The sequence below is a fragment of the Magnolia sinica genome, chromosome 5 (genome assembly GCF_029962835.1).
Source record: "Magnolia sinica isolate HGM2019 chromosome 5, MsV1, whole genome shotgun sequence".
Lineage (NCBI taxonomy): Eukaryota > Viridiplantae > Streptophyta > Magnoliopsida > Magnoliales > Magnoliaceae > Magnolia > Magnolia sinica.
The window spans coordinates 47,608,238-47,636,202 of NC_080577.1; the positions used below are offsets into that span (position 1 = coordinate 47,608,238).

The 27,965-nt window shown below is 39.5% G+C and overlaps 1 protein-coding gene across 3 annotated transcripts in view; it reads right to left on the reverse strand.

The window, feature by feature from the left end:
- Window positions 1-980: 980 nt before the first annotated feature.
- LOC131246025 (inactive glucose-1-phosphate adenylyltransferase small subunit 2, chloroplastic-like) overlaps window positions 981-27,965 on the reverse strand; it is an 86,158-nt gene continuing 59,173 nt past the window's right edge. For 2 of the 3 annotated variants that reach the window (XM_058245880.1, XM_058245878.1), the window contains exons 3-12: window positions 15,293-15,386; window positions 12,997-13,040; window positions 6,396-6,686; window positions 5,404-5,673; window positions 4,376-4,537; window positions 3,289-3,392; window positions 3,090-3,201; window positions 2,594-2,692; window positions 2,380-2,505; window positions 981-1,256 (exon numbers count right to left, since the gene is read on the reverse strand). In XM_058245880.1, coding sequence (XP_058101863.1) covers window positions 1,140-1,256; window positions 2,380-2,505; window positions 2,594-2,692; window positions 3,090-3,201; window positions 3,289-3,392; window positions 4,376-4,537; window positions 5,404-5,673; window positions 6,396-6,686; window positions 12,997-13,040; window positions 15,293-15,353 — 1,386 coding nt within the window. In that variant the 5' untranslated portion in view covers window positions 15,354-15,386 and the 3' untranslated portion in view covers window positions 981-1,139. Of the gene's footprint in view, window positions 1,257-2,379; window positions 2,506-2,593; window positions 2,693-3,089; window positions 3,202-3,288; window positions 3,393-4,375; window positions 4,538-5,403; window positions 5,674-6,395; window positions 6,687-7,644; window positions 10,354-12,996; window positions 13,041-15,292; window positions 15,387-27,965 lie in introns of those variants that run through there. The other variant, XM_058245877.1, reaches the window with a different exon arrangement.

Here is a 27,965-nt window from a genome sequence, read left to right on the forward strand (position 1 = left end):
GTGGACCCAGGGAGGTTTCAACAGTAGCCATTTCCCTACTCACACTTCTTCCTGTCGTGCGGCCCACTTAAGTTTTGGATCTGCCTCATTTTTGGTCTCATGTCCTTAACATAAGCTGGAAAAGCAGATTGGATAGATGGGAAGGGCTTCTCACAAACATCATAATGGCACCACCTAGCTTCTAAGCTAAGAAGCTTCCACGTCCTTGCCACACCTAGACACGTGTGCTAGATGTGGGGCATATGCACGCTGTCCACATGATATGTGTGGCTACGTGTGAGGCACATGCATGCTGCCAACACTTGTACAGTTCAATCAGTCAATCGATCAGGGATGCCCATTAGGTCTACCGCACATTTCATGGGCTACCAAAAATATATATAATAATAATAATAATAATAATAATCACATTGACCCAACAATTCTAACCATATGATCAATAGTGTATAACATGGATGACCAACATCATTATATATATATATATATATATATATATATATATATATATATAGAAATGCTCACCGGCACACCAGTTCGCACAGAACTGGTGCGAACTTTTTTGAGAACCCATCATACGTGATGTGGATCCAAAATCTGAACCGTCCATGTGAAGCAGCACCTCATGAAACCCCCCGGGTCCATTTTTACTTTGATCCTAAACTTTGGTTGGCCATGAAAAATGAAAACAGTTTCCTCCCTTGATTTGCATTTCTCTTTTCTATGGCCCACCAAAATTTTAGATTAGGGTGAAAATTTGTCCCTTAGGGTTTCATGGGATTCCGCATCATATGGACCGTTCAGATTAGACACCCATGACACGTATGCAAAGGTGCGCACGTGCGTAGGTGAGCATGACTCATATATATATATATATATATATATATATATATATATATATATATATATATATAAAACCTTTTTCAAAAATAAAAGAAAAAAGAAAATGTAGATACTTGACAGGAAATAATTCTATGCTCGAGTAGAACCAACAAAATAAATAGATTTAACTTTATTAAGAATCATCGTATAAAGAACCATTAAAATATTCGTATGACTAACAAAGAAAGATGGTACATCATTTACATTTTTATGTATTTTTGGTGTATACAAGAAAGGACGATATGTGCCATACGGCTCTCTCACAGGATGCTACCATCTGGGATCACAGCACTCCTTAGAACAATTACTATACCTCCACTAATGATGTAACCACGATCTTCTCTATTCCCTTCTTGGACATTGTCTCTATTCATAATCTGCAAGAAATTAGAATGCAGTGGCCTTCATTAGTAAATCAATAACCCGAAAGAGATATTATAGACGATTTGGAGTTATATATGGGAAATGCTGTAACAAAAAAGAAAAGATATTGCAATCTGCATTATGTGCTATAGATATGCTGTTATGGTGCATTTGGACATGTGGGTGGTTCGAATCATCGATCTGAGCTGTTAATATGTTGCCTGGAATGTCCATAAGCTCCTGCCCACTCTTCATAGGCCAAGCTGCAAAAATCACACTGATTGAATGATCCTAACCATCCAAGCATGGGCCTTCCTCTAGCTCATCACTGCAATATTCTGAGCAATAGAGAGAACAGTTATCATGTGGATTGAATGATTCTTGGGAGTGGGTATTTGTTACAATTTTGTCTATCCTTGGATCTACAGAATGTTGGTCAGTAGTCACTTCTCCAAAATAGATTCATTACACCATTCAGAAAGGAAGAAAAGAAAAGCCACCATAGTTTAAAAATCAACTCAATCAGATTTCATCAAGATGTGAACAAAACTCGCGCAACTAGCTGACTTAGTCAAAACTCGATACTGGGTTCAAGCCAAGTCAAGCTGATTTTTTGAGCTTGAAAAAATTTCGAGCCGAGTTTGAGCTAGACCGAGCTCGACTCGACTCGGCTCGGAACTTGACTCGGTTCGAATTGATTCGACTCGGATCGGGTTCAGTCAATATAAATATTTTGTAAATATTTATATATTTAAATAAATTTTATATATATATATATATAACTCTAAAACCTAAACTCGAACTCAGCTCGAAAGATCAAGTTCAAGCTCAACTCGAGTTGGCCTAAGCTGCTGACCGAGCTGAGCCGAGCTGGCCAGTCAGGCTCAAGGACTGAACTGAGCCAAGTTCGAGTTGGGGTAGCCTGCTGGCCGAGCCGAGCTGAGCTGGGCCAAGCTCGACTCGGTTTGGCTCGTGTACAGCTCTACACATGGTTGGCATCATTATTGTTCTGAAAGTAGTCAAAAGATCCTTTGCTTGGAAAACCAATGTCAGTGAATTCCAAAAAAGAGGGCAAGTTAAAAGGAGCAGAATTTAGAACTTGAGGAGTATGGATGTTTGTTTTGCATAATTTAGTACCTTGACGCTTTTGCCAATATGTGCATTCTTGTCTATTATTGCCTTTCGGATGTGAGATTTCTCCCCAACCCCGATGGGGATGTCCATGCCATGCTTATCCATCCTACTCTTTTTCACGCCTTCCATCTATTGAGCACATAGACGAACACAAGCATGAGAGAAGTAAAATTAAGCAAGATAATCAATGGACAGAAAGTTGCTAGAGGATTCTTACTTGGTAAATATCAGAACCCATGACCACGGAATCCTCAACCACGGCCCCATCTCCAATCCACGTGCGCATGCCAATCACAGATCCTTTAACCTTGCACCTCTACACTTGGCCAAGTTGAACAAAAATCTGATAATCAGCAAGATAAAATCCACAAATAAATTTCAATGTGCTCGTGTGTCTTGTATTTGTACTTGCATTTGCATGTATACATATAGAAGTGTGTTTGTATGCTTATGCATGCATGTGTAACTCATTTTATACATGCGTGGATCTCTATATCCATATCTTTGAATGATTTATGCATGAATTATGCATGCAATGTATATAGATGTGCACATGCAAACATGGATATATCTGAGTAAATGACTGATGCTTGTTGTGAATTGCACTTCTAGTTGTAAAAAAATGAATAAACAAGTATAACTTTGAAGTGAGTAAATTCAACAAAGATACATATTTAAAAGCATTTTAACAACAAAAGAACCGAGTTACCTACATTAAAGATGCAACCATCTCCAATGACACTATCTACAATCATTGCATCTGTCATTGTAGTGGGCGGAAGATTCCGTGGCAAAGTATATAGTGGAGAATCTCTATCAAAGAAACTGATGCGAAAGCACAAAACATGTTAGGAGAAGAACACTCATTAAGGATTGTCGTTTGCAGCTTTCTTGGCAGTAGAGAGTACTGACTTAAAACCTGAGGTTGTTTTCCTGGTGCTTTCCATGTTGGCTCGGTAGAAAGCTTCGATAGTTCCCATATCCTCCCAATACCCGTCATATATGTACGCCTGCACCTGATTCATACCCAACGTGTGGATGTAATATTAACCCACACTTTCAGTTATTCTTTACAAAATTAAGCTACAGAAGAAGCATGATGGGTTGTTTTTATTTGAAAGATGGGAAACAATAAAATAATGCATATATTTCGCTTGTCATATACATTCACACAAATGAAGTAATGGCCCTTGATAGAGTGCAATGGTGGAACAGTATTCATGTAGCAGGCACCAATTAATTGGGAAAAGGCATAGACGACAATCACGATGAGGATATACATGCACACAGATGCATACATATGCACATGTAAACATCCATTAGCAACCATTGCACTTGTTATGTTGCCATTTGATTGTTGCCTATATGAAAAGTTCTTTCACCATTCATTGTGGAACGGGTATTTTCCATTCTGCCAAGTGTTTTGGGGAACTGCCAAAAACAGGAAATGCATTGTTGGAGATACTTCCTTTAAGCCATTTCTACTCCCAAAATCAATATTCAATGTGTTTCAGGCATGCCTTGAATACTAGTTTTGATGGGAAATCATCCTCCAACCTATCTATCCAAGGGACATCCATATATATATATATATACAAAATTTGTAATTTTTAAATGCAAAATATTTGGGTACAGCCAAGCCATATCTGACATGTGTACCATTAGCCCAGGTGACTTGAATGATTGAGGTAATAGAATTATGGCAAGACAAGAAACAGTCTCCATTAAAATTACAGAGAGTATTCAAGTCGAATCTTTTCCAAGCTTTCGATCATTAAAAAAATATAAAAAAATTTAAAAAAAATTTAAAAAAAGTTTTTAAAAAAAAGTTTTAAAAAAAAAAAAGTTTAAAAATAAAAAAAAAAGTTAAAAAAAAAAAAATTTTAATTTTTTTTTTTAAAATAAAAAAATTTTGAAATTTAAAAATTTTAAAAATTAAAAAAAAAAATTTAAAAATTTAAAAATTAAAAGAAGAAGAAGAAGAAGAAGAAATGCTAACCTTCAGCCCCATGGAAATTGCACCTGTTATAACTTCACTTCCTAAATCATTTGCCTTGGGGAAGTACGCAGTTAAAAGCTTGACCATCACATCTCTCTTGATTGCAAAGATCCCCATGCTCATGTAACAAAAATCATCCTTTGATTTCTGTGAGCCTTCCACCTGAATTTACAAGTGATTGTTATATCAAGATGATCCATCATTAAGGGTGCGTTTGGTTGCACAAAATAACATAAAATTTCACGATAAACTAGTCTAATTTGGTGCAAAATTTCATGATATTTGGTGCAATCAAACACATCCAAAGCAAGCACAATCCTCAATTTAATTTTACATCAGGTTGCTTTCAATTGTGTGGTCTCTAGATAAAATCCAGATAGGTTCACGTGTGCTCTTGTTTTCTTCAAACAAAGATGTACTAAATGATGCTCGATTGAAAGAAATGGCTTTTTTTATTGGACCCAGCGGTGGCACAAGTGGGACCTAACTTGGGGTAGGCTGTTGATCTATGGGGCCCATCGCAGGATGGGACATGCCCTAATATTTCCCGTTAGATTATCCTAATTCCTAACCATCGAAGGAAGATATAAAAATCACAGCCAGTGGGAAAGTTTAACATGGGCTCAATCAGACGGCTAGGATCATCAGATGGGACCATTTTTTGGGTATTCCCATCCATCATTGGGCCCACTGTAAAATATTTTGACCACCAACAACTTAGCCCCACACATAGAGTTTAATGGACTAGACAGTTGTCGACTGAACATTGTACATTTCCTCTAACAGGTAGACCTGAACGAATAGTTTCTAACTCACATCTCAGACAAAGAACTGGATTGCATCAAATATTCTTCTCATACAAAAACAACTTGAAACAAAAACCAATGGCAAAAGCGAAGGGATCTGTTAAAATTTTCAAAAATAGTAAGAATCCCTTCCAAGAAAGAATGTAATACTTGTTTGTATACAACTGTCGTCTTCTTTTCATTTTTCCCATTCATTTTTGGAAAGCAGGATCTGAAACTTACTTCCATGGGTTTCAGTAGCTCCTGCTCTGGCTTCTCTTTGAACTCAAGTACCCAATTTTCACAATCTACTTTAAGAAAGCCAAAACCTCGATTTTGGTTCCTTGTACAACATGAAACCGCAATAGTAATGTCGGCATTGCTACTTCGGTGAGCCTGTATTAGTTTCTGGTAGTCCATTCTGTGGAGATGGTAACTGGGAAGTACCAAAAAGTCCATTACGGGATGCTCTTCCAGTATCCACAAGCATCTCCTAACAGCATCAGCACTCCCCTGAAAGAGAAAAGATAATAAACAAAACCCACAATGAATTGGATATGTTTTGAGAAGTTCTTAGACCTTGTGCTGATTGCTATCATGTTCATAAAACTAGGAAACTGCATTTCAAGAATAACAACACTCTTGGAAATGGGTTTAAGTGATTCTCTCAAAATATGAAAAACAGGATTGTTTTAGGCTGAGTTTGGATGAACTTCTGAATTGGCTTGTAAAATCTACTCCAGAGAGAGGCAGTGACCAAATTGTATTTATATTCCTTCAATTTACAATGAGGAAGTAACCGTCAAATAACTGTAATTTTGTTATTTCCAGTGTAATGGACGAGTAATTCAATTGCCAAAAGCAGCCTTAGGAATTCTCTCCAAAGAGAGATGCATCAGCAGTTGTCAGAAAATTGAAAAAGAAGGAAGTGGGTCTGCGTTAGTATGAACCTATGTTTGACTTAGACATGAGTGTATGTGTCATATCTGTAGCCATACGATACTATCAAAATCAAAAGTAATTATACTATGAATTCTAGTTCATATGAGTATAGAAAGTAGAAAACTTTGTGTGTAAAATGTTAGAATATAGATAATATCCAAAAAAAAAACCAAACAAACAAAACAAAACAAAGAGAGAACAATGCATTGACATTTTTGTCTAAATAAGCATGTCAACAAACATCAGTTACCACAATTCTAAAAAGTTGAATGTCCTAGTTACATGGGAAAAACCTGAAACCAGTCTTGATCTTCAGGGCTCTGATAGGCAGCTAAAACCTCCACAAACCCATCTTTCCCTAACCCAATGCTTGAATAAGCTCTGGACAGATGAGAATTAAGAGAGGTGGAATTGAACTGAGTGAGAGCATATATCTTGGTGATGTTGCTGTTAATGCAGTTGCTCACGGCAATGTCAACGAGTCTGTAATTCGCTGCAACAGGAATAGCCCCTTCCGATCTTTTCTTCGTCAGTGGATAGAGCCCTGACTCTGACCCATCTCCAAATACAACTGCTGCAACACTCTGTGATAAGTTACATAATTCAGTGTAGTGCCTTTGTTGCCATTTTCCGTCACTGGTTAGGCCAGTGTTTGGATGCATAACTGAATTGCATTGCAAACATTCAGCTTAATCAATAGGAAATTATGAAGGATAGTGATGTTTTCTAGTATTTGTGAAGAGGACGTTGGCCTCAAATCGCAGTTATGGTCCTTTCATGTCCAACTTGAAAGTAACATGATTGCAATCTGGAGCCAAGACCCTCGATACAAATTCTGGAGAACAACATTAAAATTGGGTTTTTTCATGCCAATGAATCAATTCACAGAGATAGACAATAGGAAACAGATAGTTCACGTTGATGACAGATTTCGCTTAATAGACATTAGTGTGTATGAATCCATGAGAACATTGAAAAAAAAAAAGTCTCAACAACAAAGAAAAAGAATAGGAAAGGTGTCGTCACATCAAATGAAATGGAGAGGATAGCCCATGTTAATGCCAAACAGCTTAAGATCATCTTGCAACCGAATTAGAGAGAAAAAGCAGAAGACCCATTGCAAATATGAGAGAAAATAAATGCACTTAAACATTATGGAGCCGATCTAATGGAGGAAATGTTGACATTGGAGGACTCGGGAGAAAACCAAATGAACCATTTAAGAATAAAGCAAGATAAAGTAAATAGAAGACCACAGACCAAATTTAGTGGTAGAGAGGACTGACTATGCGAGAGATTCAACTTGCATTGGATGGAATGTGACGAAGCCAGTACAATGGCATGTCATTGAAGCAATGTGCCTTGACATTGAGCTAAGAAAATCTGACATAAAAATTTTGCATAAGAAAATAGAAACACAGAAATTTTCAGACAAACAGCACAAACAACATTGAGTTCATGAGCAATGAATTTTGACAGAAGAGTTAGAAAAATCAAAAGGACGAACTCAAGCAGAAAGAAAATGCATGCAATGCTGTTGACCTGATTTAATGGAGGGAACACTTGTATGGGAGGATCAGACTGCCATGAACTGGATATGAATAAGCCAGTAGTGGTATATGGCTGCTTCGACGTCCATTTACGGTTTCTGAAAGCTGAGCTGCGGATGGGGAGCTTATCTATGGGAATTGTTGAAATGGGGTGCAGCAGCACCATGACACGAGAGATTTGAATGGCTAATGCAGTTCTTCAATTGGCTAATCACTTTCTCTGCATTAAATGGTGTAGAGCTCCAAGGGGAGGATTGAAGGAGAATATGTAGCTTTCTTCTTCTTCATGGCCACTGAGGAGACAGCTCCTTTGCATGGCTCAAATTGGCTCGGCTCTTCTTCGCTCAATGCAACGTATGCATGAAGCTTGTCAAATGACTTGGGTTTTACAGCGACAGTAAAACATAGCAGTAGATGTGCACTGATCTCCCACCTTCCAAGAGCAGCGGGCGGGCATCCCTATGCACGTTTCAAAATGGGCAATGTGGACAACAAAGCAGTAGACCATGTCGAACAAAAAGTAATAAAAAGCTATTTACTTACATTAATACACAGACATGTATCAAAACAAGTACACATTTTTCTTTGTACTTCTTTATTTTACCATAAGAAACATTGTATTCAGTTATTGTACATAACAAAGAATTACATAGTACAAAAAATGAAAATAATAATAATAATAATAGGGTTGTGGAAAAATCAAAAGCTAGACTCCAATGTGTAATTTTGGCAATTACTAAATAGCGAGGACTCATCGTCATCCTAAGGGGCATGCATCTATGTCAATGCAAACTACAAAATTGTGGTCTCCAATGTGGATGGAACGCGGCCGGAAAATCATAGTAAATAGACAGTCATAACCGTCTGATCTTGCTGGATTAACTTGGACCACTGATCATTCTCCTTCTTAACCTCTTTTTCTTTTTTTTCTTTTTCTTTTTTTTTTCCTTTTTTTTGTCCAATGCTCTAATTGTTATAAAAGCTAGCTTTTCTGGAAATAATGTTGCTTCACGTGATTTTATTATGTACTTTTTCAATTAAAGTTGCAAGGCATAAGGAATTTCTTCCTTGACAAGATAGGGATGTCTGTCTACACTTATACAAACTATTTAGCTTTTCCCTAGAACATGTTACTCATTTTCTTTTCTTTTTTTCAGCAATTTGCTTTGTTGATTCGTATACGTCTTCAAGGGCAACCCGAGGTGGGGGCTACCAGAAAGGTGGTGATCGACAGTAGTTTGTTGCTTCAAAAGCAATCTGAGCCGGGCATGTCAGGTGGAAGGTAAAGATGGTCCCGTTGAATCTTTTCTTTTACTCTCTTTTTTTTTTTTTTTAATAAATCATCCGCTTTGCAGGCCATCAATCCAGATATAGACTGTTGGATCATCCAAAACATCTTTGGCCCAGACTTTGAAGGAACCGGATTGCGTAGTGTAGCACACACCACCATGAGGTATAACAAATCCACACCGTCCCATCCATTTTGAGAGACTATTTTAGGGCATGAACCTAAAAATGAGGCAGATCCAAAACTCAAATGGGCCACACTACAAAAAGCAGTGGAGACAATGACACCCACAGTCGAAACCTTCCTAGGCCCGACCATGTTGTTTATTTGCCATCCAACCTGTTCATAAGGTCAGACAGACCGAAAACACAAATATCAGCTTGATCCATAAACTTCTGTGCCCCCTAGGAAGTTTTCAACAGTAGGCGTTCAATCCCCGCTGCTTTCTGTTGTGTTGTCGATTTAAGCTTTGGATCTGGCTCATTGTTTGGGCTCATGCCCTAAAATGATCTCACAAAACAAATGAACAGTGTGGATATAACACATACATCATGGTTGGACCCATGGAAGTTTGCAACGTATGGGTTTGGGTGGTGAGGCAATCCGCTTCTGATTTTGAATTGGTCGGGTGGGGGCTAGCTGGGCCAGCAAAGTTCAAAATTTGTGTATGCTTTGATCCCGGCCTCCGCATTCATTTACGAAGAAAACGTTAGAAATGGCATTTGTCACAATTTTAGAAGGGGAGGTGGCTCATACACAGTATACATGGCATACATGTATATTTCAATCCAGACTGTTGAAATCGTGACCCAATGTGGATGAAACATTCAGAAAAATTGCACTAACTGAATGATCCTAACCATCAGATGGACAACTAAAAAGAGAATGATCAGCAGTGATGATCCAAATTCAAAGCCATCTTCAGACAATGCTCTATCCATAAAGGGCCCCACAATTCCGACTATCTGGATTGGCATGCATGTGTGCCAAACGAACCATGGATGAGTTGACACTGTTAACAAAATGGTAACAGAGCCTCGTAATACGAGAATAATACTTCAGGTGGTCTTTTTATAAATTCTGAGAGGGTTGGGGGTATATTACTAATTAGGGTACCTGCTCTACAAAAGAAGCCCTTAGCAGGTCGAGACCATCGTAACGAGCGGATCAGGTTAGTGGGTGTTTCCTTGACTGTGGGGCCCACCATGATGTATGTGTTGTATATCCACACCGTCCATCAGTTTTCCTAGCTCATTTTAGGGCATCATCCCAAAAATGAAGTAGATTCAAACCTGCAGTGGACCACACCATAGGAAACAGTGGTCATTGAACGCCTACCATGGAAAGCTTCCTAGGGCCCATCATAATGTTTATTTGCCATCCAACCCGATGATAAGGTCACACATAACATGATGATAGTTTTTTTTTTTTTTTAAAAGCAGCTTGATCCAAAACTTTTGTGGCCCACAAGAAGCTTTTAATGGTCAATCACCAGTGTTTCCTGTGGTGTGGTCCACTTGGGACTTGGATCTGCTTCATTTTTGGGCTTATAATCTAAAATGAGCTGGAAAAGCTGGACAGTGTGAATATACAACACATACATCAATCAAGGTGAGCCCCCATGGTCAGGGAAACACCCACTACGGTGTTACCTGGGTAACACCTGAACCGCTCCCCACATCAACATGGCCAAAATACCCTTTAAAAAATGTATAGAATTCCTAAGCTTTTGCAACTTCTAGATGAAGTTTGCCCTCGCTTGTTGGAAAAGCCGCTGGCACATCCGAGTAAGGAAGGCTAAAACAAGCTATTATGTTTCCTGCAAAACAACCAATTGCGTTTCCTTTAGAAGTGTAACGCTGCCAAAGAATTGTTTGGAATAAACAAAATTTGCAATTTGAAGCCACATGAGAATGCTAGGGTCGTTTGGTACCATGGGTTTGGGGTGATTTGGGGGGATTTCTAATCCCCTTGTTGCTTGGCACCATAAAGTAACGGGGGGTTTCAAATCCCATGAGCTTGAAAAGGGTGAGAGCTTGGATTACATCTAAAATCCTTCCAAGAGTTGCATGTGTAACATGGATGTCGCCGAACTATTATTCTATTGCGCACATGGCCCACCAATGATGTCCCGAAACAATTTAGATTATCAATTGCATCACTATAATTACTTTAATATGATGATTAGCACCGTCCAAACATTGTCCATGTAAATCAACGATTAAAAATCATTGGTTAGTCACTCGGACATGATTTTGTGCTTGTGGCCCATCCGAGACTTGTAATTTCATCATTTTCGGGCAAAGCATATATTTCAGCGGGCTTATTGCAATCATTGTGTTAAACATTACATACGTTCAATAATTAGAGATATTAAAGTTGATCTAGTAATTAAGTTCAAGCCCCTGTAAATATACCATGCATAGCTACTTCTAGATTAAAGTTGATTCCCAATCCAGGGTGCCAAACACAGTAGGAGGATTTCAAATCCAGGGGGTTCCAAATCCACACTCCCAAACAGGTCTGGAGACTACAATTTGGTTATCAAACTCATTTTGATAGTGCATCCAAATGCAACCCAAGTATTGGATAAGATCAAAGGGTATTAAAAACCCAAGTTGGGTGCCGATACCATAGAGTTCCATCACAAATTATCCCTCAGGATGGTGTTCAAAGAGCAACGCTATCTCGATCTGCAAGAAACCCAAGAATTGTGAGAGAATTCAATGGCCCAGGAAGCTAGTGTGGGAAGAAAAGGATCTTCAACAATGTCTAGAATTCCATAAGAAATTCTTACTGGCATACAAAATACAAGTTCTATTTTGATAAAGCATTCATATGAAAAAAAAAAAGTAATGGAATAACACATTTCTCATTATCCTTTTTAAAAAGGATTTCTACATAAAAATTCCCAAGTAATTCCGTTTTACCAAATAATGCATTGATTAATAATTATTATGAGAGGTGCTTTTTGAGGGATGAAATAATCAAAGTGTCCTTTCCTCTCTTTAAAATGTGGTAAAGGTACAAACTATTGGACCAATGTGGCATGTGTATGACATCTAACGTGTCCAACAAATGGAACCCACCATGATGACCATACGAACCAAATATCTAGATGATACAATCATAAGATGGAACACACACACCATAAAAAACAATGCCCACCACCCCAAAACATCCAAATTCATGTGCAGCCCATTTGATGATTTGATCGGCCAGATTTTTGGTTCGTCCAACTATCATGGTGGAGTTCATATGATGAACGGGTTGCATGTCATAAACATATCACATAGACTCCACAACACACAAGCCTGAGTGCGGAAGCATTTATCCGTTTATATGTTCTCTAACCCATGTAAGCACACACATGCAACATAAGCCGTATTTCCCTTCTTTTATTATGAAACCTCTTATAAAACAGTACAATGCTTCCCAGGGAATCCAGGTCCTGTAGGTTATGGTGGAGTGGTTTGTGACTCGAGTGCAATAGTTTCATTATTCAGATGCAGGTTCTAAAACTTGTTGAAACTGAGTCCACCGAGTTTTGCCAGTGAATGAACTGAGTCAGCAACCCTTACCCTGCAAAACATGTATACCTTTTGGAGTAGTCCTTGTTCAACATTGTTGGTTGCGGCCGAAATTGAACTAGTCGTATCTCAGTAATCCAAGCAAGTCATAATCCAAAACCCCAAGTTCTAAAATCATTCCGATTAAGGGTTCTAAATGCTCATTTATTGTGTTTCTTGGGGTCATTGGTGGATCTTTAAGGGCCATCCCCTCAAAACTGTCATTGAGACAGCGTAATCGAGTCATTTGTGGAGATTCTTAGACTTGACTGAAGGTCTAGGAAATGGTTAATCAGGGTATGGAGCGGCCACAGCTTTATTTATTCAAGACACTGAAAGGGAAAGTGGGTTAGCTTGTATAGAAATTCCCTCTTTGACTAAAATTTCGATTGATCCAAATAAATAAATAAAAGATGATGATGAAGAAGAAGAAAGTGAACTAATAATAATAGCATATTCTCATTTCAGTGTACTGAAATGAACTTACAGCTGTGAAAGCAGCCTCAGCACTTTTGTTTCCAGATTTACTGCCTGCGTGATTTAAGGCATTTAAACGTAACCAGAGAAATCTTTATGCTTACGCAATAAAGGGGTGTACTTTCTGCACCAAGGGAGGCAAACTTGTTCTATTAGTATTACTGTATTTGCACATTAAGTAACCTTCACGTGGTTTGCAACCTTGAAAGAACAGAATAAAACCAAAGGTATGAAAAGCATGTCTGATCCTTGGGTAGATGAGTTGTGTTTGCACACAAGTACAGTAAACTGTGCTGCTGTGCATCCTCAGAGCTCCAACACTACGAATGGACTCAGATTCGTCCTTCCAGTTAAGAAAACCGACTCAGACAAAGTTGAATTTAGTCATGTCACTGAGTTGCAATTGTGTACACTGTGTGTGTGTGTGTGTGTGTGTGTGTGTATAGCGAAAAGGTTCTATGCGGTCGAGCTCATGGCAACTTCCCATGAGGTCGAGCTGTGTGGGCCCCAATGTGATGCGTGTCGAACATCAACACCATCAATCAGATGCACCATTCCATGTTGGGCCTAGGGCTTAAAAATCAAGTCAATCCGTGACTTGTGTGGGCCACACCACATACAGAAGTTGAGAGAGGCTACCCTCCATTAAAACATTCATAATCATTTGTTGGGCCCACCGAGATGTGGTTCACAAATCCAGCCCATCCATTATGTGTGTCCCACTTGGATGAGGGGTCAGACCAAGTTTCAGATGCATCCAAATTTCAGGTGGGCCCCACCAAGTGATTTTATATGTTTTAGGTGTGTCTTCACATGATTTTAGATGGTATGGCCCACCTGAGTTCCATATACGGCTGATTTTTGGGATATCCCATAATTTAGAGAGGGCCTATCAAATGCACGGTGTTGATGTTCGACACACATCACGGTGGGGCACACACAACTCGACCTCATGGGAAGTTCCCATGAGCTCGACCGCATAGAACCTTTTCCCATATATATGTGTGTGTGTGTGTGTGCGCGTGCACGTGGGAAATGGTACTATGAGGTCCATGATGTGTGTCGAACATCAACACCGTGCATTTGATGGGTCCCCTTTAGATTATGGGATATCCAAAAAATCGGCGGTATACGGAACTCAAGTGGGCCATACCATCTAAAACCATGTGAAGACATGCCTAAAATATATAAAAGTACTTGGTGGGGCCCACCTGAGTTTTGTATGTGGCTGAAACTTAGTCTGACCCCTCATCCAAGTGGGACACACACAATGGATGGCCTGGATTTGTGAACCACATCGCAGTGGACCCAATAACTGATTATGAATGTTTTAATGGGAGGGTAACTTCTCTCAACTGTTGTATGTGGTGTGACCTATCCAAGTCATGGAATGACTTGATTTTTAAGCCTGTGGCCCACCATGGAATGTGCATCTGACTAATGGGGTAGATGTTCTACACACATCACGGTGGGGCCCACAAAGCTAGACCTCATGGGAAGTTCCCATGAGGCTGACCTCATAGTACCATTTCCCATATATATATATATATATATATATATAGAGAGAGAGAGAGAGAGAGAGAGAGAGAGAGAGAGAAGTTCCAACACACATCAAGTGGGGGCCACAGAGCATGGTGTGGATGTCCAACACACATCATGGAGGGGCCCATACAGCTCAACCTCATGGGAAGTTCCCATTAGGTGTTCCTTTTAGGTTCCCCAATATGAATTACTTTGATAGTGTGCATCCAAACATAGCCTAAATCAAGTGGCAATTCTTTTACAACATGGGAGTTTGCGTTCAGAACCAGGAGCGAATCCAAAATGAGTCGGCTCGGCTGAGTTCTCAGAAAATCAGCAATGCTTTCTTTTTTTACTGATAACATAAATTTTAATCAGAAAGGATTAAGTAAAATACATCAAGAGGGAGAAGGCAATTACCAGATTACCCTCGGGATTATTAACAAGAAGCCTCAGACATTCCCGAAGGGAGTAAGCCTCTGCCTTGGATTCATCACCCATTCCCGTTGGCTCGGAGAACATCAGGATGATGTTACCATTGTTGTTACGAACATGGTTTTGGAGTGTGCTTGCATGGAGACCGAAACCAGTATGACTGGCCCTGACTTATTCCAATTTGTCCCATTCCAATGCAATGCCTTGTTTCGTTGCCATCGAAACCGAGAAAACTCAACTGAGTTGACTCAGTTTCAGATGATGTTTAGAAACATCATGAAGGACACCACCCACATCACATGGTCTGGGATTTTCTCAAGAAGACTAATCAAAATTAAGTTTCCACCAACCAGAGGGAGGGCTGCCCCATTGCAGGAGCACATTATTGAGGGGGGGTGCTTCGCTATTCATCACGCAAATCAGCAACCTTTTGAACCTCAAGACCTGTTTGTTTCGGTAATGTAAAGAAAATGTGTTATCATTACAATTTTATCTCCAAACCAAACATGGGAATCATTGGTCAAATGTAGATGTATTCAGAAGATGGGTAAAGGAATTTGTAATCATTGCACTTTTTTCATGTCATTATCGTAAAAATCTTGAATCTAAATTGCGATATCAATGTATTTTGATAATGATTTGACATTAATGTAAAAATGCCATCATTGTGATTTTATCGCCGATAAACCAAACATACGAATTAGCGGTCAAATGCAGATATTGTCAAGAGACGGGTAAAGTAATTTGTAATCATTGGAGATCTCCTTGACATTATTGTGGTAATTGGTGAAACAAATAGGCCCTTAGTGTGCCATTCTTGAAAAAAATCAAGTAAACTCGTAAACTACATATTACGGGAAGGTGATATTTATATTGAAATTTTACTCGACACATGCTATCTCAGGTCAGGATACCAAATATACATGGCACTCCAATATGTGTGTGCACACGTGCATGTTTTAAATAGCTTATGCTATGTAGCCTTAATGCTACGTAGCTCATAAAAGTAGCTTAAGCTGCATGTAGCCTACACTACATGATGATTTGCATATGCTACACACTACGTCGCATAGCCTAGCCTTAACGCTACGTAGCTCATAAAAGTAGCTTAAGTCGTGTCCATCCTATACTACATGATGATTTGCATGACAATACACACTTCGTAGCTCACGTTACAAATTATTTTTCACTAAAACATTAAAATCAATTAGTGTTTTCAATAATTTGTTATATTTTTCTATTTTCAATTAAAAAATCAATAAAAATTAGTTAATCTTTTCAATGCTAATAGTAAAATAATATAAGTAATTGTATTAATCGGTTTCATTGCTCTTTTTTTTTATTACTTTATACATAATCATTGCCCTTTCCTATTACTTTAGGCTGCATTTGGTGCTACAAAATATCAATAAATTTCATTATTAATTAGTTTAATTTGGTGCAAAATATCATAAAATTGGTGCAACCAAGCGCAACTTTGATTAAAAAACTAAAAGCATTTGCTACACACTATGTAGCTTACGCCTCTCGAACGCTACACTAAAAACTATTGGCTATTTAAAACGTGTACACACACACACACATATATATTGTAGTTTGAGATGGAAGAAGAGAAGAAGAAAGGAAGAAAGATCAGCGGAAGAAGAAGAGGAGAGGAGAGAGCATAAAGAGCTCCACACACCCCATCTCTCTTTTATTATGGAATAGAGCAATCACTAATTACAATGAAATTACACTTATAACCCTCTTGCTAAAAGATAAAACACATAACTAGTGCTCAAGTTGTCGGTGTCGCTACAAGTTTCGCTGGCCAGAGATAAAGATATCATATTGTTATCGCCGATCAGTGTTCGAATTATCTACGATATTATCGAAATATCTTCGATATTATCTTTATCTATAGCTCAGCGATACCGATAACGCTGGTAGTATCGGTAATTCCAGGTATTAGCAATGTATCGCTAAATATCGCCAATGTATCAATATCGCCAATGTAATCATCAATATTTTCAACTATGTAAATTCTAGGTGTCGCTTGTATTGGCAATGCATCAATATCACCAATGTATCGCCAATATTTTCGACTATGTAACTTCTAGGTAATGCTTGTATCATAAGTGTATTAATGATACTTCAATAATATCGCCGATGTATTCATATCATCAAATTTTTGTTTATTAGAAAAAAAAAAAAATCAAATTTTTTTCATGGACACATGGTTGTATGTAGTGTTTAATTTGTCATTAATAGTATTGATAACACCTCGATATTATCGATATCGCAACATGCGAGATATTGAGACCACAATCTTTCGTTTCCTTTCCAATTGTTGATGATTTCTTGGTGAAATATCACGTGTTGTTGATATTTTGCAATATTAATGAGTGTTTGTATGGTTAAATATGCCAGAGGGGATGGTTGGACTAATTTCTTACAACAACACATGTTTTTTGTTATGTATGTATTCTTTTTGCAAATTTTTTATTTCTAAATATGCAAATATGTACATTTTAACATCTCCTAAAGTTTTGCTGAATATTCCACCATTTTTCTATGTTTCCCCGCATTTCCGGTTATCAGCGATATTGATATTGTTTCTGTATCCCTAGCCAGCAAAACTTGTAGTGATACCGATACTTCGAACATTGTCGCTGATAATATTGCCGATAACTGGAAATGTGGGGAAAAGGGGGGGAAACATGGGGAAAACGGTGGAAATTTTCAATGAAACTTCAGGACATGCCTAAATACACATATTTGCATATTTAGGAATTTTTATTTTTTAAAAAAAAATTGCAAAAGGAATGTATTATATAATAAGTTTTCATCTAATGAAGCCAAAAAACATGCGTTGTCGTAAGAAATCACACCAATAGTAACCAAAATGAGTTTTTATAATACAAATGTAGCTAGTATACAATAATTGACACGTAAAAGTAAATGAACTAAAAAAGTACACCTTTCTAGCCATCTTTCGTCCCCACATGGAGTGAAGAGGTGGCTCATAATCATCATCCGAATCCCCTTGTAGTCTGGTGTAGTATTGTTGCTCAACCTATAGGCAATATTGTTCCCAGGTCATCCTTTGCTCGTACCAATGGAGGTATTCTCTTATGTATCTCTAATACTCATCCTCCCCGAACTGTACAAGTACGCCTAGACGTGGGTACTGCGTGAACATCGACAACATTGGCTGAGTAGGGTCCTAAGGGAACAGATCAACTTCAACCCTGACTACCTGATAGTATTGCTGCCAGTCATATGGATACCCCAAATATCCTCCTGTCAAAGGGTCATAACTCGAAGAGCTATCTGTCGGCTACCCATATCCATAGGTAGACGAGTGTGACTGAATGTCAGAGCTACCATGCTCATACCTATGATATCCCCAATGTGCATGAGGTGGAATGGATGTGGAGCTCCCCTGCTCTGAACTAATATCCATAGATGACAAGCTTCGTGTAAGAGCATTAGCCGCAGTGCACCCAGCTTTCTTCTTCGAACGACGCTCGAAAATATGTGTGGGCGCTATTGCTCTCACACGTGATGGTGGACGAGATCCATGGTCCTCGTCCTGAGTGGCATGGTCAAAGTACTACTCAATGAATTGGCTAACAGATCGCTGGCTCTGACTCGTCATGTACCCCCCACCACTGCCACCTCCACCCCCACTAGTACCACCTACATCGACACTGATGCCTCCATCCCCTCCCTCACCACTGTTATCGTTGTCGCCGTCATCCCCATAACCAATGTCGAGTGGGGGTTAAGTCTCATCATCATCACTCACTACGACTTGATGATTGGAAGGAGGCCGTTAAGATGCCTCATTGCCATCATCAGGACGTGCCGAACTCACCAAAGGATCAAAGGATCCTGTTTCTACCCTTTGTTAGCTTACTACCTGATTGACATCGATACCAAGAGACGTTGCTTCATCGAATACCTATGGAGCGGGGCCTCCCTCTGCCTCATTTAAATCAGCTGACTTGACTCACTCATAAAGTGGGTCCTCAGCATCGCCACTTATTTGTGCCATGGTACCTATCGACAATAGGTTGAGCAGGTCCGGATTTTCCTCCATGTCTCGTTTGCCCGCAACTGCATCTCTCTTAACTTCATATTGTAATATCAGTAAACGAGATTTTGCAACTTCTCATACACCAGCTTGTTCCTCTTGCTAGTGTGTATGACTGACCACGTGCTCCAATTCCTCTCGCACAATAAACAAAATACAATCTATACAAGAATACGAACTACCAATAACTGTAGTGCGGGTGTGTCGACTCCGTACATCATCCACCACTCACCTATATATCCATGAGGAGCTTGTTTTAGTTTGAAGTTTAAAGAGGAAATTCAGTTACCTAATTATATACCATACTACATAGGTAAATAAATTAAAAATTATACTCACACAACATCATCATTTCTGTTGATGCTTTGGCTAATGAGGATGAGAATGTACCCCTAGCATATCTAAACCGCAACAATTGTAAACACGGATTCACAAGTCACCATTTTTAACCACCTATATTTCTAAAACTATAAGAAAATTTATTTTACCAATTACCATTAGCGAAATCTACTCAAATTGCATTACCTGGTTACCAAATTCTGTTTGCGATGGTGATTTAGGGAATAACCGTTCAAACATCGTGCGGACGACCATCTTCAAATCATTGTTCTCATGGAACCGGCATTTGTAATGGAATTTGGGATTCAAGCAATATGCTGAAACCCAAATATTATTTACTCAATTGCATTAACGTGCAAACAGAAGTGATGCTTAAAGTGTAAATGCGAGTGATAAAAAATATAGGGAAATGTAACAAACTAACCAACTTGGTGGAGTGGATACTCGATGGTCCTGGTCCATCGTTCATCATTGATATCAATAACCCACTAATGCGAAGGCCACATTAATTATCAATTTGGGATTGCCACATGTATCCCTTCTCTCATGATTCTCATAAGCTCGTACATTGACCCCATCGAAGGCCACATCTCATTATCTACAGCCCGTAGGACCTTATAGATCGGATGCAGGATGGAAACGACGGTATGAACTCTATCCCAAAAGGAATCGGAAGGCACCATTTTCAAAACCTTCTTTGCACCCTCGGTCTTCCTCTGGTTCCACTCTAAGTAGTTCTCAGACTGAACAAATTCCTTAGACCCGCACGATGCCTGTATAAGTTGTCAAGTGTGATGAAGTTTGTGGTGAACCATGTCGCACCCAGTCTAACGATGTCCCCTCCACAACACTCGTGCATTGTAGCCAACAACTATGAGTGATTGTCTATGAAGTTTGTCACTCTCCTTGCATCCTCGATGCTCTTCCTGACAGAATCCCTCTGGTCTATCCCCTCGAGCATTAAATTAATATAGTGTACCACGCACGAGGTCCAATAGAGATGATACCTCCTCATCACTTTCTTCCCAAACTTAAGAAATGCACTATCGTTGTCCATCACAACTTGGATGACATTCTCGAACCCAACATCTTTAATCACTTCTTTCAAGAGGTGTGTGTATGTGTGTGTGTGTGTGTAGATGATCTTTTACTTTGGCAGATGCATCAATCGATTTGAGGAAAATGGGCTACCCTCTACAGTAAGGGTTATACACGAGCCAAGCTAGCTCGAAAAGCTCACTCGGCTTGGCTCGAACGATGACTCGAGGCGAGCCAAGCTTCATATAACCCAGCTCGTTTTAAAACCGAGCCGAGTTCGATCATAGTGGATCTTGACTCGACTCGGCTTGAATATGTGTGTGTGTGTGTGTGCAACTTAAACCCCACTCTACCCGTCCTTCCCTTTCTTACCCCTTCCCTTAGCCAACTCACCGCACCTGAGCTCCACAGTCTCTCTCTCTCTCTCTCTCTCTCTCTCTCTCTCTCTCTCTCTCTCTCTCTCTCAACATCAACAACAAGGTACCTCTATGGCTTTATCTAATATTTTATATATATTATTAATTGAATATTTGATTTGGGAGTTGGGTCGGGTGCGGGTTGGGTCAATTGGCTCGGGTGGCTAGGTTGGGTCAGGTGGCTGGGTTGAATCGGGTGTAAGTTGGGTCGGGTTGAGTCGAGTTGGGAGTAGGCTCGACTCGATCCACTAGCTCGCCTTGAGCTCGACTTGAAAGGTTTGGCAAACAAGCCAAGCTCCAATGGTAAGCTCGAGCTCGAACTCGCAGAGGGCGAGGACGAGTCAAGCCAATCTTGGCCCACCTTGACTCGACTCAACTCGATGTACAACCCTATCTACAGTACACTGTGAAATTGATAATGGACATTTTAGTAGGTCTCATCCACCCATCGCACATGATCGTCACCCCATACTGCTTCCAGTTCAGCTTGAGTCCACGTACCAAGCCTGCATCTCCTCGTACTCCTGATCGAGGTAGAACCCAAGAATCTCCTGTGGCATCGGAGGCTTAACTCCGGGCCCGGCACGCTGCACCTCCTCAATTATATTTTTGAAGTGAGGATTGGCTCCTACATTTGCTAGTATATGGCTTGAGATGAACCACCTAGATATGGAACCTTGTTCCATATGTTTTTTAACATCTTCTGATTAACACCTGCAATGGGTGCATCTGTAACACGGGCACTCTGTGTGCATTGTTGGACATGCCCGCCAAAACAACTACCACCCACACTGCCTCCCCCAAACCATTCGTTGCTTCCACCAGCCTCATGTCGGGACCTCCCAAACGACGGCCTAGTCTCATCAAGCCGTCTCCTTTGCTCACCCTCCCACTCTGATGCTTGAGACTTGTGAACCGCCTATTTGAACTCCCTCTTATCCCAAGTCGTAAAACAGTCATCATGATATGAAATCCCCTTATTGTCGGTGTCATCTTGCTTGTCAATAGCACCTAGGCCCCGTCCAAGACCTCGTAGCTCCTCCCTCAGATCCCTCTCCCAATCCTTTTGTTGTTGCTTGTGTGACTTCGCCTTGGCCAACATTCTTCTCATCTCCCCTCTCACTGGCTTTGTTACACTCAAGTAGTCTTTCACATTCTTGTACCCCCCTGCCAAATGCCCCGTATCACTTGGCCACAATAGTTGCATATGGCTCCATATTTATTCTCCTCCATTGGCCATCCATGTTTCCAGCCAATGTCCCTTGCTCCTTTTCCTGATCTAGACGATATTTTGCTCCCTAGTAGCATACAAATTTGTAATAATCGACAAAAAACATATATATCAGCTTGATCCAAAATCTCAAGTGGACCACACGACCAGAAAAATGGGTGGCTATAGGAAAAATGCCAAATCAAGGATGGATTGGAAAATGGATGGCTATGGGAAAAATGCCAAATCAAGTATGGATTGGATTATCCGATCAGTGTTGTTTTTACATGATAGTGAATGAAACATGTTCTGAACTTTGGACATTTCAGATCGATCGATTAGACTTGTCCAATAAACTGTTGCAACTTGAGAATTGTAGTTATAGTGCTTTGAGAGCACTGGAGCTTTGATCAAATAATCTTATACAATTTTTTCTTCTTGAATTCAGAGTTCGGCGTATTGGCTATTTTGTTCAAGCCCCAACCAAATGTACGGATTAGATCGTTCTATCAGTATTAATTTAGGGTTATGATCCATCTAAGATGGGCCACTGGCCTATCCAAGAGATGGCCATTCTAATGGATGGTTTAGATCAATGAATACCTTGCCCAATCGGTAGCCACAAATGTTTACATGCTCCACACATAGTTAACCTTAACAAATCCTGTTCAATATTACAAGGGAAATTAATCTTGGCCAATCTAATCACAACCGCACATACAGGGCAGCAATGTAGGGCAGTGTACCTGACCCAGGCATTATCTCTATGTGCCCAAGGCTGTGTGGGGCCCATAGAGATGTACGTCACAAATCCACTCCTACCATCTGTTTTGAAAGACCACAATAGGACAATATTCTAAAAGTTGAGCAGATCCAAAACTCAGGTGGTGGCCATACCAACAAAACAATGGGAACAACAACGTCCACCATTGAAACCTTCCTAGAGCTGACCATGATGTTTATATGACATCCAAACCGTTCGTAGAATCATTACCACTCAGATAAATTGTAGGAACAAATACCATCTTGATACAAAACTTCTGTCACCGCTAGGTGCTCAATCCCCACAATTTAGTGAGGTATGGACCACCTGAGTTTTGGATATGACTGATTTTTAAAATCACGTCCTATTGTGGTCTTTCAAAACAGATGGACGAAATGGATTTGTACAGAACATCTCTATGGGCCCCATACAAGGGTCACATGTAATCCAATCCTAGTTTCATAAAGGAAGTTATTTGATACTCTGGCTGTGTATGACACTTCATACCCAACAATTGAAAATGGTATATGTGGCAGATTCTAAAACCATCTAAACCATGTTTTTGCTTCATACAAGTCTGTGTGACCTAATCAAGATGTTGGATGGCAAAAGAACATTACAATGGCCTTAGGAAGTTTTAAATGGTGGGCATTTAATCACCACTTTTTCATTTGGTGTGGTCCACCTGAGATGCAGATTTGCCTCATTTTTGGGCTCATGCCATAAAATTATTTGTTAAAATAAATGGATGGCATTGATAAACTATTTATTATCATGACGACCCCACGGAGCATGGACCCACCGACCTACTCATCCAAAGAAGTCGCACGCGCGCAACTTCTTAGGAAGTGGACTACGCACCACGTAACTTAGCGTGCCAGTCAACTCTGTCAAGCCCATTGTGATTTATGTATTTTATTCACTCTGTAAATCCATTTTACTAGATAATGTTAGGGCTTGATCTCAAAGATGAAGCATATCCAATGCTCAAGTGGACCATACCACAGGAAACAGTGTGAATTGAATTTCGACCATTGAAAAATTCTTAAGGGCCATAGAAGTTTTGGACCCGTGTCATTTTGTTTATTTCACCTTCATCCATGTGTGTGTGATCTTATGAACAGCTTGGATGACAAATAAACATCATTGTGGGCCCTACGAAGGTTTCAACGGTAGGAATATTGTCCCCACTGCTTTATGTGGTGTGGTCTACTCGAGCTTTGGATGTGCCTCATTTTTGGGCTCATGACCTAGAACGATCTTGCCAAATGGATGACCTGTGTGGATATAACACATACATCATGGTGGGGTCCACGAAACTTGGTTATGTCCACACACTATCGAGGTCGGCAACCACACATTACCTGAGATGGTTGCACTTCATCAAAATCAAAATTAAACTATCTTGAGTGTATCCTTTTGCAACCAATTATGCCTTTAAACAATCCAATGAAGCATCGGGATTGTACTTGATACTATTTACCCATTTGCACCCTATTTCATGTTTACCTGCAATTAGCGCAACTAAAGTCCAAGTTTATTTTGATGAAGTGCAACCATCTCTTCCTCCATAGCTCGCCTCCACCCATCACTGTTAAGATCCTCCGAAAAAGAGTGAGGAACAGACATAAAGGACAAAGACAAGGCAAACTGCCAAAAAGAAGGAGACAAGCTAACAAAGGAAACAAAATTAGAGATGGGATGTTAAGTACAAGAGCGTGTACCCTTACGAAAAGCAATGGGCAGATCATCTTCACTTAATAGTGACGGTGAAGCCCCAAGAGAATGATAGGATTGGTAGAGGACACGTTGGTATGCACTTCATCCCCTCTCTTGGAATGTCCGGAGTAGACTTGCAGCTGTGCCGAAGCCGAATGTTGCACAGGAGCTTACTTTCTGGATGAAGATGTGGCTGGCACCATAGGAACAGTGATGGAACCTTCATCAAGTTGCAATGATCTTCCACCCTCAGAAAAATACAGAATACTTTCAAAGAAAGTGACATCAATTAACAAATATTGTATATGAGTGATTGAATTATAACTCTTATACAGGAGTGTCTCAGAAAAAACACACTTTACAACTCTGGGTTCAAATTTATCAAAAACATGGTCAAATTGAAAATAGCTGATACTGGGGATGTAGGACAAAAAAAAAAAGAGTTTTACCACCTAAGATCGATGAAGGCATCTGATAGATGAGATAACATGCATTTAAAACAGCATCACTCCAAAAACCCTTCAGAACCTTCATATTTAACAACAATACCTTAGCAACCACAAATAGCTGATGGTTTTTAAGCTTTGCAACTTGATTTAGTTGTCGTGTGTGTGCAGATGATGTTTGATGAATAATGCCATCTAATAAAAAGATATGAACGAAAATAGTTTGTTGCATATTCCTTAGCATTGTCAAATCTTAGAATGCACACTTTAGCATCAAATTGAGTTTAGATTTGCATATGAAATTCTTTAAAGCACGTAAACACCTCAGAATGATCTTTCATCAAATATAACCATATTATTCTAGAGCAATCATCCACAAAGATAACAAAATATTTAAAATCAGATAAACTGGAAACATAAACTGGACCCCAAACATCTGAATGAATCAAGTAAAAAGGTTTATCACTCACTTCATCCTCATGCAAAAGAAAAGACACTATGTGATGGTACAAGCTTCACACTCTAACCTAGACACATACAACAAAGACGAGACGAGACTCTTCACACAATTTAAAGATGGGTGACCAAGCTTAGAATACCACTAATGAGGAGAGACGTTGGTCTGCAATGCAACTGCAGTCCTAGTTGTTCTACGATTAAGGTATAGAGTCCATTTGATTCATGTCCTTCACCAATCATCATCCCTATCTTCAAACACACAATAGGAATGATAGAATTTGATAGAAGAATTTAGGGCCTTGGTTGGTTTGCTGACAGATAATAAGCTTAAAGGAAACTTAGAAATGTACAAAATTGAAGACAGTGAGAAATCTGAAGTGGGACAGATAGTTCCTTCCCTAGATATGCTAGTTGATTTACCATTAGCTAGTGTGACGAAGAGATGGATGGGCATTGGACTAACTGAGATAGCACGTGATGCTTACTGGTCATGTGATTGGAAGCTCCAGAATTAATAATCCATGGGACATTCTCATAAGAAGTGAAAAAAGTTGTACCTGACTGGGAAAAGTAGCGGTAGAAGAAGATGCATTGGTGGAGTGGTCTCTCATAAGCTTGGCATATTCTTCCTGGGACATAGTAACTGTGTCACCTGAAATGCTCAACTCTACGAGAGTGGCAAACTTGGACACATTCCCTTCAAAACAATCATCCAATGAGTGGCAAGGTATCCCGTATCGGTATCAGTTGGCGTAACGGTGCCCTCCAATACCGATACGGAGACAGGGGTGTAACGGCAATACGGGGGCGTAACGGCCCATAACGGTGCATTTTTATTTTTATTTTTGCCAAAAAAATATGGATTAAATCGAGAATATTCTAAGCATTCCAAATATGCATTCATTTATAAATTGGAACATGTTTATGGTAGTGTAACGGTCCACTCTTTGGTGAGAAGTTGAATCGGACTGTCAGATTAATTTTTGAACCAGGTAACCTGAATTTGACTACAAAATTAATATATTTAATTTTCTAAATATCTAATTTATATACTTAACAATTTGACATCATTTCTCCCAATAGTTCTTTAAAAAAATTAAATTAAATTCAGGTAGATGGCGTTGCCAATTTGGGGCTGACTTGGAGGACCAATCTATGCCCCAAATCAGCCTCAAATTCATGCAATTTATTGTCATTATCCCACTTATGAATTGGTGGACATTTATTGGATAGTGAATCATGAAAAAAATCAAAAGGCCCTATTTTAAAAAATAAAAGTCCACAAATTAACATTTAAAACTATTCAAACAATTTGATTTTGGCATTGTGAGTTAGCAATTGCAGTCCATAATTTAATTGGTAAATTTTAAGTTAATATATGTCTCGTGTACAATTTATTAAGGGCCTGAATTAGGTGGGACTCGGATTGTGAAGTGTAGCACACGCGTTAAAGTTTTTTGGGCCCCACCCATGATGAATGTGTTATATCCGCACCGCCCATCCATTTTGCCAAATAATATTAGGGCATGAGCGCAAAAATGAGGCACATACAAAGTTCAGGTGGACTGCACGATAAGAAACAACAATAATTAAACGTTCACCATTAAAATTTTATTAAGGGCTACAAAAGTTTTAGATCAAGCTGACATGTGTGTTTTCCCTTCATCCACGTCAGTGTGACCCAATTAATATGTTAGATTGAAAATAAACATTACAATGGACCCTAAGAAATTTTTAATGGTGAGCATTCTATAACCACTGTTTCCAATGGTGTGGTCCACTTGAGATTTGGATATTTCTAATTTTTTGGATCCTGACCTAAAATGACGTGGCAAAATGGAGGGACGACATGGATAAAATATATACATCATGGTGGGGCCCACTCGGGTCTGATCACGAGGTATGTGTTATATCTAAACAGTCCATTCATTTGACGGGCTCATCTTAAGGCTTGAACAAATTGGATGGAAAATAAACATTACGGTGGGCCCTACGAATTGTTTAACGGTGAAAATCATTATCTCTGCTACTATTTTGATGTGGTCCAGACGATCTTTGGATATAAATCATTTTTTTGTTAGTGCTCTAAAATGATCTCTAAAAATAGATGAACGGTGTAGATATAATAAATACATCACTGTGAAGCCCACGTAACTTTGATCTCCCTTGAACCGTTCGTACAACTCGGAGCTCGAGGAGTGTCAGCGCTCGTCTTAGCATGACACGTACCAACAGCAGCTAGCTGGTGTGTGGTACACCTGCGAATGAAAAAAGAAGGGAAAGAGAGAGGGAAACCAAAAAGAAAAAAGAGGGAAAGAAGATAAAAGAAAGAAGAGGGAAAGAAGAGAGAGAGAGAGAGAGAGAGAGAGAGAGAGAAGAAGAAGAAGGACACCGCGGCTGCAGCCGCAGCTGCCCGAGAAGAAGAAGAAGAGGAAGAAGAAGAAGAAGGAGAAGAAGAAGAAAAGAAAGAAAAAAAGGTAAGTTTTTTTTCCCTATTTTTCAAGGCCCGTAACAGCCGTTACGGGTCCGTAACGGCCGTTACGGTCACAAAATAA